The 13,359-nt window shown below is 39.5% G+C and overlaps 1 protein-coding gene across 1 annotated transcript in view; it reads right to left on the bottom strand.

Annotated features, from left to right (window-relative positions):
• Nucleotides 1-13,359, bottom strand: part of ZYG11A (zyg-11 family member A, cell cycle regulator) — a 64,392-nt gene that overhangs the window by 45,131 nt on the left and 5,902 nt on the right. The window contains exon 2 of the mRNA XM_008580784.1: nt 2,686-2,851. Within this exon, the coding sequence (XP_008579006.1) occupies nt 2,686-2,851 (166 nt within the window). The remainder of the gene's footprint in view (nt 1-2,685; nt 2,852-13,359) is intronic.

The following is a 13,359-nucleotide window of genomic DNA, read 5'->3' as shown; positions in this document are numbered from 1 at the left end:
ATTATATTAAGTGAAACAAGTCAGGCACAGAAAGAGAAATACCACACGTTCTCACTTATTGTTGGGAGATAAAAATAAATAAATTCACACACACAAAAAAGAAAAAAAAACCGGGGGGGAGAAGAAGACATTACAATTACAATTCCTTGAAGTTGACATGACAACCATACAGAAAGGACATTGTTGGGTGTGAGGTGGGAGAGGGAGGAGGGAGGGAGGTTTAGGTAATGGGCCACAATAATCAACCACATTGCATATCGACAAAATGAAATTTTAAAAAAAAAACAAGAAAGAAAAAGAAATTTGCCGCAAGTCTCATGAAAAGGTTATCAAATAGTCACCTAGTAAAATTCTGGTAAAAAAATCCAACATAAATTCAGTGGACATATTAAAGCAGTACAGCACAGTGGTTAAAAAAATTTAGTTTCGGGCCGGCCCGTGGCTCACTCGGGAGAGTGCGGTGCTGATAACACCAAGGCCACGGGTTCGGATCCCATATAGGGATGGCCGGTTCGCTCACTGGCTGAGCGTGGTGCTGACAACACCAAGTCAAGGGTTACAAAACCCTTTCTGGGCATCTTTAAAAAAAAAAAAAAAAAAAGTTTAGTTCTAGCCGGCCCCTGGCTCACTTGGGAGAGTGTGGTGCTGATAACACCAAGGACACAGGTTCGGATCCCTATATAGGGATGGCCAGTTAGCTCACTTGGGAGAGCGTGGTGCTGACAACACCAAGTCAAGGGTTAAGATCTCCTTACCCGTCATCTTTTGGGGGGAAAAAAAATTTAGTTTCTAAGGCCAGCTGGTTAGCTCAGTTGGTTAGAGCATGATATTATAACACCAAGGTCAAGGGTTCAGATCCTCATACTGGCCAGCCACCAAAAAAACAAAAACAACAACAACAATTTAGTCCCTGGAGCCAGGCTGCCTGGGTTCAAATCCTGACTGCCAGTTCTGAGCTATGTTAGCTTGGATAGTTTCGGCATGTGTAAAAAGGGATGACAGTATGAATGTAAAGTTTTTGGAACAGTATCTACCAAAGGGTTAGCTGTTATAACTTTTATGGCTTTTATTAAATAAAAATTATTAGTAGTATATAAACTTAAATGACACCTCACTGATATAATTTTCATCTCCTCAACTGGGAAAAACTAATGTTTTCTCTTGAGGTTTCTATTCTTAAATAATGATCCATTAAACCACACAGCAAAATTCCCAATCATCAGCCTCAGTCACCAAATGCCTAGGCACTTCACCCTTGTGAGGTTACCTAAAATTGATATTATAGGCTATACCATATAGATCAGTGTAAGTATAGTCATCCCTCGTATAGTAAGTATAGTATCTGAGGGAGATTGGTTCCAGGACCCCTCTCCATACCAAAATCCAAGGATACCCAAGTCCTTTATATAAAATGGCATAGCCGGCCCGGTGGCACACTGGAGAGTGCGCCGCTTGGGAGCGCAGTGGCGCTCCCGCCGAGGGTTCGGATCCCATGTGGAGACCGGTTCCCGCTCTCTGGCTGAGTGCGGTGCAGGCGCAACACCGAGGGTTGCGATCCCATTACCGGTCAGTAAAAAAGACAAAAAGGAAAAAAAAGAAAAAAGAAAATATAAAATGGCATAGTATTTGCATATAACCTATGCACATCCTCCCATATACTTTTTTTTCAGTGGCTGGCCAGTACAGGGACTGAACCCTAGACCTTGGTGTTATCAGCACCATGCTCTAACCAGCTGAGCTAACTGGCCAGCACCCCCATATACTTTAAATCATCTCTAGATTACTTATAATACCTAACACCTAATACAATGTCTACACTTCATTTGCATGGATTCAAAGTAGTACTTGGTGCATAGCAAATTCAAGTTTTGCTTTTCTGGAACTTCATGGAATTTCTTTTCTTTTCCTGAATATTTTCAATCTGTGGTTTGTTGAACCCCTGGAAGGCCGACTATACACTCTCTGACTTTCACACACAACGACAAAATGCCCTATAAATGCATTTCTCAGAACATATCCCCATCATTAAGCAACACATGACCGTACTGAAAAATCACTGAACTGCATACTTCAAATGTGTGACTTGTATGGTATGTATCAATAAATGACTTTCACACACAACGACAAAATGCCCTATAAATGCATTTCTCAGAACATATCCCCATCATTAAGCAACACATGACTGTACTGAAAAATCACTGAACTGCATACTTCAAATGTGTGACTTGTATGGTATGTATCAATAAAGCTGTTATAAGAAATAAACAAGCATTTTCATTAAGAAAAAAACTGTAACAAGGCAAATAAAACACACCCTTTTTTTAAAGTAGTTTTTTAAAACCCCACTACAATGATAAAAAAAAATTTTTTTTAATTGCTCATCTCCATAATGAAAAGAATGCGAGATGAGACTACAGCAACAGCATTGTAGAAGCTAGAGAGTAGATGGATGAGCAATAACTTGACTTAGTTTTCCACTTTCTTTACCTGCGAAGCCATAGCAGGGTGAGCCCAGAAGCCAGACAATTTCCATCATGGGATCACAGAATGACTGAGATTCAACCTCCACACAAACAAAATGGAAATAATTTGTGATGATCAAAACAGGAATTGTGTGTAAATGTGCATTTCAAATAGTAAAGTGCTATAAAAGTAGACCTACTGTAGAGGAGCCTTATCATTTACCTTGCCAAGTCATCACCCCAAGGAATCGATCAGCTACTTCCTGAGGGAAATTCCAGTGCTCAGGAAGGCACAGTGTTCCATCAGGTCTTTCAGAACACAATTTCTCCAGGTTAGCAATCAGAACATTCAGGCAGAGGTTGACCAAAGAGTAGGGAGATGCCTCCTCCTAGCAAATAAACACCAAACAAACTCTGTTAGAATACATCTGCAAAATTTCAACATAAAAGTGGTCATGCCATAACATATCCTATTTGACAAGGATATCTGAAAATACATCCTCCTTACTCTAATATGTAACGAAACCACCTTATTCCAACTGTTAACTGAATAAAAGATTTTTTATCTGTTGTACCTTTTGTTGTATCTTGAAAAAAATTAAGTTCTATCAATCCTTTTTCTGTGCCAGCAACTGAAAATACAGTGATGAGTAAGATACAGTTCTAGTCCTTTGGGACCTGACAGTTTAGTAGAGAATACAACCAAGAAATCTGACAATTTCAATATAACATTTGAAACGTTTCAAGCACAGATCACATTGTTATTCATTCAACAAATATTTATTGAGTGATTATTATGTGCCAGAGGATATTAAGGCCTATTACTACTCTCAAAAATATTCACAACCTATAAGGGTAATACACCCAGGGTGCTATAGAAGAGTAAGAAACTGACAGGAAGGTGAGATTCTAGAGGCATATGGTCCCTTTCTCCTCCAAAGCCTTCATTCATTCAACAAATATTTGAAAGGCATGGCACTGCATTTAGGGATGAGAAAGAGATAAGTCAAAGAGACTGATATCTTTCTCAGAAACCTCAGCATGCAACACTTCATTGACCCACACACCACTTTCACCTCACTAAATTCCCTCCATGGTCCAAGTATAAATAACTCCATTACAAATACCCTCAACTCCCTTGTTCCTGCATCCATTACATTCTCCAGAAAAAAAAACTATCTCGGGAAGAACTCCACTATCCCAATACCCAGCAGATAAGCATATAAGGAGAGGGGCAAGATTCACACAACATAGCATGCCACTACAAATTCATAATCATTAACTTCAAATGGGCTATCAGTAGCTACAAATCCTACAGTTTCTAAAGACAGGACTCTACCCCATTATCTGGCAAGAACTGTTTCATATCTTCTACTGGTTCCTCAAATCCATTTTATACTGATATCAGAATCTGATTCATACTTCATTAAGAAAAATGAAACCATCTCACCAACAAATTTAGCTAGAAACTGCATGCATCTTTTCCTTATTCTCCTCTTAAATGGAGAAGGTATATCTTCCTTGCAAAGATCAATACTTCCACAGGATGGATTTCATCCCTCTTGCCTTGGCCCCCCTCCTGTTATTTCTCCTTCTCAAATAGATCATTTCATCAACAGACAATTTATGCTATTATTTTGTCTTAAAAACAAACAAAAAAAAATCGGCTGGCTGGTTGGCTCATTCAGTTAGAGAGTGGTGTGGTAACACCAAAGTCAAGGGCTCCGATCCCTGTACTGGTCAACTGCCAAAAAAAAAAAAAGAAAAAAGAAAAATCTTCTGTTGACTTCCACATCTTACTGAGTTACTCCTCCTCATAAACAAACTTCTCCAGTAAGTTTAGCCTAGGGCTGGCTGGTTTGCTCCATTGGTTAGAAGGTGCTACTGATAATACCAAAGTCTGGGGTTTCATCCCTGTACCAACCAGCCAGTTGACAGAAAAAAAAAAAAAAGTTTAAGTCTATATGCTGTAATCACTTTACTCTCATTGAGGTTTCTGGTTTGTTTGTTTTAACTGAGGTATAATTTACATATAGCAAAAAAAAATCACTTTTTGGTGTACAATTACAAGTTTGGATGAATACATAGTCATATCACCACCATTAATACTAAAGTTCCATCACCCAAAAATTCCCTTTGTAAACAATCCTTCCCGTCAATACCAGGCAACCAGTAATCTGTGTTCTGCACCCATATTCTGCCTTTTCTAGGATGTCATATAGCCTTTTGAATCTGACTTCTTTTACTTCACATAACGCATATGAAGTTTATCCATGTTGTTGCTGTTTCTGTAATTCACTACTTTTTATTCCTGAGAAGTAGCCCACTTCATGAATATACCACAAATGCTTTATTCACAAATTGAAGAACATCTGAATTGTTCGAAGTTTTGGGCAATTTTGAATAAAGCTGCTATAAATATTCATATACACGCTTGCATAAACAAAGTTTTTATTTTTCCTGGGTCACACACATATGTGTATATTTAACTTTATATAAGCCTCTCTTCCTGCAGAGGCTGTACCACTTTGCATTCCCAAAACAACATATGATAGTTTTGGTTGCTCCAAATCCTCACAGCATTATGTTTTAGAAATGCTTCCTACTCCAATCATTCTTTATGTCATTTTATCTGGTTTCATATCCCACCAAGACCACTAATAACTTCGCCATTGCAAAATCTAACAGATGCTTTTCAGTCTTCTTCAGCATCTTCTGGCACAAGTGACCACTCCCCCTCATTAAAACACTCTCTTCTCTTGGCTTCTAGGACATCGCCCTCCCTTCTATCTCTTTTCTAGTTTCCTTTATGGACTCCTCTTTTGCTATAATGAATTTAAATTTTGGAACTACTTGCAGCTTTATCCTAGAACTGTGCTGTCCAATATGGTTGCCACTATTCCCAATGTGGCTTATACTATTTATACTTAGATTAATTAAAATTAAAAATTCAGAGCTGCTCAGTTAGCTCAGTTGGTTACTAACACTCACTGTGTTAGTAACACTAAGGTCAAGGGTTTCGATCCCCGTACAGGCCAGCTGCCAAAAATAGAAAACAAAAATAAGTAAATAAAAACTTTTAAAAATAAAATAAAAATTCAGTTGTAGCCACATTTCAAGGGATCAAGAGCCTGTTAGAGGGTGAACAGAACCAGTGACATTTTGTGCCACATTTGCCATGCTGACTCCTCATTTAACCTTTGTTTCACTGACCAGTTATGCTGTAACACCTAAGGGCAAATGTAAAGCGAACATAGGTTCAGGTAGCGAGTAACTTATCACAGCAGGTGGCATGAGTGGTCTGAGCACAGATATCACAAGCCAACAACCACCCCCTTCATGGATCACAAGACACCTGGTGAACTATGTTATTTTTCTTAAGGGCTTTCTTTGAAGTTATTCTTAGTAACAGGGGCTTTAGCTATATAAACATTATCTAACCTGCAGTTAGAGCTCTCATCTGCTTCTTCACTGTGGCCCAGCTTCCTTGTCTGTAAGTCATCCTGATTAATAAGTATCTCTGAATACTGAATGGACCTGCCAGCTTCCTTCTTCAGTCTCAAAGTATCTTCTCAATTTGAAGGGCATTATACTTTAACACCCTCCTTGCACAAAGAGCCACAGGGTCTTGTGGCTACCATATTGGGCACTGCAGATACAGAATATTTCCTTCATCACAAAAAGTTCTTCTGGTCAGTACTGTTCTCTCTTTGCCTCTATAATATCTTATTACTGTGGAGTGTCCTAACATTAATAAAGTAAATGTATTTCACAGGCCCCAGCCCTGTAGTTTCAGGTATAGCCTAACTTTTTAAAATTACACATAGAAATGTTAAGCTTGAGAAAGACAAAAAAACTTTCCCCAGGCTAAAGTCTTTGTTGCAGATAAAGAATTGTAACACAGCAAAATTGCTGGCTCCAAGGGAAGATGTCCTTGGTGCAGCCAAACCTAATGACTGTTGCCATGACAATTATTTTACTGTTCTTTTGTAACCACCTATGTTCCTTTTCTGTAACTTGCCTGCCTAAAGAATAAANCTCACTGGTTGAGTGTGGTGCTGACAACACCAAGCTAAGGGTTGAGATCCCCTTACCGGTCTGTCATCTTTAAAAAAAAAAAACAAAAAAACTTCAAATTCAACTTCTCCAGTCTTTCCCAACTCAGTAAGCAGCATCACATCTATTAAGTTGCTCAATCTTTACAATTCCTTGTCCTTAACCAACACCTGTTGTGGAACAAACTTCTTAAGAAAGGCTCCAGACACTTGTGGGAGTCAGAGAGTCAGAAGGTTTATTACACACAGGACCCAAGTGAACTTCCTAACTTTCGTTCTGAAACCCTGGGACCCTGAACATGAATTTGGCAGGATTTTTCTAGGCAAGTCTGGTGAGATCCATAAGCTTATGTATTAGACAAGCAGCTGTGAGCTCTAGCTCCTTCTCACCCATGTGACTTAGGCAAGCAGGCAGGATTACAGAGACAAGCAGGGCAGGCAAGCAAGATTACAGAAGCAAAATGCCGGTAGGCAGTTGATTATTAACTAGGCTGAGTTCTGGATGCCCTGGGAAATAAGCACATTTAGTTACAGAGGCATTTTACAAGTTAGTCAGAATTTAATTTTTGAATTCTTCTAACATACCCACACACAAATGCAAAACCAATCCACTGTCAAATCCCATTGGTTCTACCTCTATGTCAGATAGCTTCTATTTACCGTCTACCTACCTCCTTAAACTTTTCCATCCTGCTCTCTACTACTGGAGGTAACCTGTGTGGATCCCTATAAATAGATTCTCTTGCTTGCTGGTTGTCAGTTTGGTTACAAGAACATGTGAAGTTAAAACATGTATTAGTTTTCAAGTGCTGCTATAACAAATTACTGTAAAATTGGTGGCTTAAAACAACAGAAATTTAGGGCCGGCCTGTGGCTCACTCGGGAGAGTGTGGTGCTGATAACACCAAGGCCATGGGTTCGGATCCCATATAGGGATGGCTGGTTTGCTCACTGGGTGAGCGTGGTGCTGACAACACCAAGTCAAGGGTTAAGATCCCCTTACTGGTCATCTTTAAAAAAAAAAAAAAAAAAAACAGAAATTTATATTGTCACAGTTCTTAAAGGACAAAATTCTAAAATCAAGGTGTCAGCAGGGTCATGTTCCCTTCTGAAGGCTATCGGGGAGAACACTTGACTCTCCCAGCTTCTGGTGGCTCCTGGCTTTTCACAACTTGGGGCACAGAAATCTCTGCCTTCATCTTTACATGGACTTCTTCCCTGTATCTCTATGTCTCAAATCTCCCTCTCCTTTCTCTTATAAGGTTACCACCAGTCACTGGATTTAGGTCCAGATGATCTCATCAAGATCAACTTAATTACATCTGCAAAGACCCTATTCCAAATAAGAATAAATTCACAGGTACCAGGGGTTAGGACTTGAACATAACTTTTCGAGGGACACAATTCAACCCACTACAGCATATTTCCTCAGCTCTCTCTCTCTGAAAGGTTGCCCTGGTTTGTGTACCCCAAGTAATCCTCTAAAACTTGGCCCTTTCTCCTTTTGGAAGGTCCTCTGGGTAGTACAGCTGCTATTATTGTGGCGTTCCACACCTCACCATTATTATCTTTGGAAATAGTCACTTAATTAAACCCTCCTTGAATTATCCTTATTTCGAAAGTGTCATCTGTTTTCTGCTGGGAAACAGCAGAAATAAACTTAAAACTCCAAAACAAATTTCAAGTCTATCCCCTTTCTTTCTAGCTCCATTACCAATTTCTAATCCATGACACTATTTTATCTAGAATACTGCAAAACTCGAAAATTAGTTTCTCTACTTTTACTCCCAATCCTTTTCCAATCCATCTCTACAGAGAGACCAGACTCATCATTTCTAAAGCATAATTCTCCTAATTAATATGTTTTAATGGGTACAAGATTAAAAACAAACTGATTTCTATATGCAGCCAACAATTAAATGGGAAAGGAAGGAAGACAACAAAAATACAGACATTCAAAGAAGTATCCATAAAGTACAGCTTACAATACCAGGCATGAGAAACAGGAGGAGGGAAAAAGAAAAAAATCAGACAATTAAAACAGGTCCAGGGGCNTGAGCGTGGTGCTGACAACACCAAGCCAAGGGTTGAGATCCCCTTACCGGTCATCTTTGGGGAAAAAAAAAAAAAAAAAACAGGCCCAGATATAAATGAAAAGACATAATTAGCAGACAAAAACTTTTCAAAAGCTACTATAATTCACATATTTAAAAGAGAACATAAAAAAATAAAAAATAAATAAAAAATAAAAAATAAAAGAGAACATAAACATAACGAGGGAATACGAAACCCCAACAGAGAAAGGAAGATCTGAAAAGGACCCAAATGGAATTTATAGAGTTGAAGAAATACATTAGATGAGATTGCCCAACAGATTAAACATTACAAAATAAGAGATCACTGAGGAAGTTGAAGGCAGAGTGATAGGAACTATTCAAACTAAAACAGCAAAGGACTGGGAAAATTTTGAAAAAAACAAACAAACAAAAACCCCAAAAAACATAGTGCCCCAAAAGACGATCTTTTTTTTTCTTGGTGGCTGGCTGCTACAGGGACTGAACCCTGAACCTTGGTGTTATCAGCACTCAAGGAACAATTTTAAGCTCCCTGATATACATGTGTGAATCAAACTCCAGAAAAGAGGATTAGGGAAGAAAAATATTTTAAGAAGTAATTATCGGGCCGGCCCGTGGCTCACTTGGTAGAGTGCGGTGCTGATAACACCAAGGCCCCGGGTTCGGATCCCATATAGGGATGGCCGGTTTGCTCACTGGCTGAGCGTGGTGCTGACAACACCAAGCCAAGGGTTGAGATCCCCTTACCGGTCAAAAAAAAAAAAAAAAAAGAAGTAATTATCAACAAGGACAATCCTATACCATGAACCTATAAAATTGTTTCATAGTTAATTATTTATAGAATTACACAGTTAAGGGCTCGGGAGAGTGCGGTGCTGATAATACCAAGGTCACGGGTTCGGATCGTATATAGGAATGGCCGGTTCGCTCACTGGCTGAGCGTGGTGCTGACAACACCAAGCCAAGGGTTGAGATCCCCTTACCGGTCATCTTTTAAAAAAAAAATTATAATAAAATAAAATAAAATAAAAGTTCAGAGGAAGGGAATATGGTGTGATAGGAGATATGAGAATGGTGGAAAGAAAGTAGTCACTGGGACAGGACAGCCTGAGCTGGTCAATGTCACCATGGACAAGGGGCTCTAACTCCAGCCAGACCACTAAGTGATTTCATGACATTGCCTGAGTCCCTCAACCTGGGCAGGATGAGAAGATCCCAAGAACCATTACTACATTACATTTCTAGCTCTATGAGCCTGCAATTCCCATTAAATCAAAAGGAAGGAAACCATGCTTTGAAGATTCTGAATGCTAGTTTTTGGAATAATTAACAGGAAATCCTCATTGACTTGGTGTTGTCAGCACCACGCTCAGCCAGTGAGCGAACCGGCCACCCCTATGTGGGATCCGAACCCGGGGCCTTGGTGTTATCAGCACCGCACTCTCCCGAGTGAGCCACGGGCCGGCCCTACCGGTCATCTATTAAAGAAAAAAGAAAAAGAATTACACAGTTAATCCAGTGGGTGCAAAGAACAAATAAATTTGATAGGTTTCTTAAAAAAAAAAGAGGCAAAAAAAATTTGCACAAAATTACATGCAAAATATAATCGCACTCATCCCAGAAGCAAAATGTACCCAAGGCAAAATAAACAAAAAACCCCACAACCTGACAAATGTCTAAAAACCAATGATAAGGAGAAAAATCTTAAGGTGGGAGAGAGGTGGTGGGGTTGTCTGTAGACACCGTAAAAAAAAAGAAAAAAAAAAGATGAAGTACAGTAGGAGGGGAAACTGTCATATCCAGTGAAAATATCAGTGAAAAAATGAAGACAAAATAAAAACATCCTCTAGGCCTGCTGCCAGAAAAAAGAAAGAAAGAAGTTCTCAGACAAAAAAGAGAGAACTCATCACAAGCAGATCTACACTATGAAAACGTTAAAAGAAGTTCTTTAAGCTGAAGAAAAATGACACCAGATGGGTATTTGGGATCTAGAGAAAAAAAGAGTACTGAAAAGAGGAACATGTATGTAGATAAATATAAAACATTTTTCTAATCCTTAATTTCCTTCAGATATAACTGACTGATCAAAGCAAAAATAAAAACAATACACTGTGCAATTTATAACACGGAGAAGTAAAATGTATTATTTCAATAGTACAATGAATAGGATAACAGTGGAGAAAATGAAAGAAAGTGCTATAACGTAAAGTGGAAGTATAGTACACTGTGATAAGTCAAAGATGCACATTTATTTTTTGTTATTTTTTTCAGTTCAGCATAGTAGAAGTTTATTCCGTGATCAAGGAATGGAAAGACGTGAGCCCATTACCTGGAAAGACGCACTCTGCTAAGATGCATATTTTAAAGCCTAGAGCTGTTGCTCTCAAATTTTTTGGTCTTAGTAACACAGGAGGTGCTTCAGTTTCACAGAGTCTAGGTCTCAGGCCACTCCTCTGAGCCTCAAACCACTCCCGTGGAGCTCAGGCCCCTTCCCTGGGTCCTGAGCCAGAAGAGAGTTATTGTTGCATGTTGCACCTATTTTCCAGCACAACAAGGTTAGATTGAGACCACAGGAGGCAAGTTTAATCAATTTCAGTGGTCAAGCACGCCCAGTAGAAAGGAGTTTATCCTTGAATGACCTTCCACTGGAAGCGCTAGAGGGCATGGAGTATATGAATATATTTTAAGTATACTTGGTGTATATGCTGGAATTTGACCACAGAGCATGCGCCAAAATAAACAAACAGCACGCCTAAGGCTAGAGTTACATAAGAGGTACAGAACATACCATCCCCTTAGTGAAATATTCATAGATAGCATATATGTATACAGCCAACTATAAAAGATGGAATCCAGGACAAAATCGGGGCTGCTGCTACTGACTCTCGGGCTGCTACTCACTGTGTATTTCTTATTCTTTACATTAAACCTGTTTTTGCTTTCTACTGACTCTGCTTTTTAATTCTTTGTGTGGGACAATCAAGAACCTGGTAGAGGACAGGGTTGAGGTCAGCTATCCAATCTCCCCAGACCCTCTCCCCTGGTAACATTAGGACCACCCTTTATACAGTTAAAAATTGGGTTATATCTATAAACATTTACCACAATATAAATTAAAACTATATTATTTAAAGTATGCACTGATTCATTTAGAAATAATAAAAATAAGGGCTGGCCCGTGGCTCACTTGGGAGAGTGTGGTGCTGACAACACCAAGTCAAGGGTTAAGATCCCCTTCCGGTCATCTTTAAGAAAAGAAAAGAAATAATAAAAATAAGGGCTGGCCCGTGGCTCACTTGGGAGAGTGTGGTGCTGACAACACCAAGTCAAGGGTTAAGATCCCCTTCCGGTCATCTTTAAGAAAAGAAAAGAAATAATAAAAATAAAAACGCCACAGCATGTTAATATAAAGAACATTTTTAAAAAATAGCTATGTTTTCCTAAATAATTAAGAAAGTTTAGTGAGAACAGCAGCACTGCTTTATATTTTTGCCATTTTCATTATGTGTGACTTAATGGATGAGAATGGGATCTCAGGGATCCTCGAGGTCCTGGGTCCACCCTTTGAAAACTGCTACCTTTGAGTTGAACATAAGAGGGAATGGGAAGAAAGGGAGAGAAAGAACTAGTAAGTCAATATAAGAGATAATAGTATGTTTTAAATACTCAATTGAAAAGAAGGAAAGGAAGAATAAACAAGCAAACAGGACAAATAGAACACAAGTAGCAACACAGTAGACTTAAACCTAACAATACCAATAACTACATTTACTCTAATTCAAAAGCAAGTGGTGTTGATAACGTCAAGTTCCAGAGTTTGATCCCTGTACCAGCCAGCAGCCAAAAAGATTTTTTTTTTTTAAAAAAAGATGACCGGTAAGGGGATCTCAACCCTTGACTTGGTGGTGTCAGCACCACGCTCACCCAGTGAGCGAACCGGCCATCCCTATATGGGATCCGAACCCGTGGCTCTGGTGTTATCAGCACCACACTCTCCCGAGTGAGCCACGGGCCAGCCCCCAAAAAGATTTTTAAAGAGGCAGAGGGTCAGACTGTATAAAAAAGCAAGACTGGGGCCGGCCCCGTGGCTCACTCGGGAGAGTGCGGTGCTGATAACACCAAGGCCACGGGTTCGGATCCCACATAGGGATGGCCGGTTCGCTCACTGGCTGAGCGTGGTGCTGACAACACCAAGTCAAGGGTTAAGATCCCCTTACCGGTCATCTTTTAAAAAAAAAAATAAAAAAATAAAAAAATAAAAAATAAAATAAAAAAGCAAGACTGCTGTTTACAAGATATGCACTTTATTTTTATTTATTTATTTATTTATTTTTAAAGATGACCGGTAAGGGGATCTCAACCCCTTGGCTTGGTGTTGTCAGCACCACGCTCAGCCAGTGAGCAAACCGGCCATCCCTATATAGGATCCGAACCCGTGGCCTTGGTGTTATCAGCACCGCACTCTACTGAGTGAGCCACGGGCCGGCCTAAGATATGCACTTTAAACATAAACAAAGACACAGACTTGTTAAACACTAATTGTAAGGAAACTGGAGTGACTACATTATTGTCAAGAAAAGCAAGGTTGGGCCAGCCAGTGGCTCACTCGGGAGAGTGCGGTGCTGATAACACCAAGGCCACGGGTTCGGATCCTATATAGGGATGGCTGGTTTGCTCACTGGCTGAGCGAGGTGCTGACAACACCAAGCCAAGGGTTGAGATCCCCTTACCGGTCATCTTTAAAAATAAATAAATAAATAAATAAAT

The sequence above is a fragment of the Galeopterus variegatus genome, unplaced genomic scaffold, assembly GCF_000696425.1.
Source record: "Galeopterus variegatus unplaced genomic scaffold, G_variegatus-3.0.2 Scaffold6, whole genome shotgun sequence".
Taxonomy (NCBI): domain Eukaryota; kingdom Metazoa; phylum Chordata; class Mammalia; order Dermoptera; family Cynocephalidae; genus Galeopterus; species Galeopterus variegatus.
Note: the sequence above shows the minus strand (reverse complement) of the source record. Positions and strands in the feature narration are given on the sequence as shown.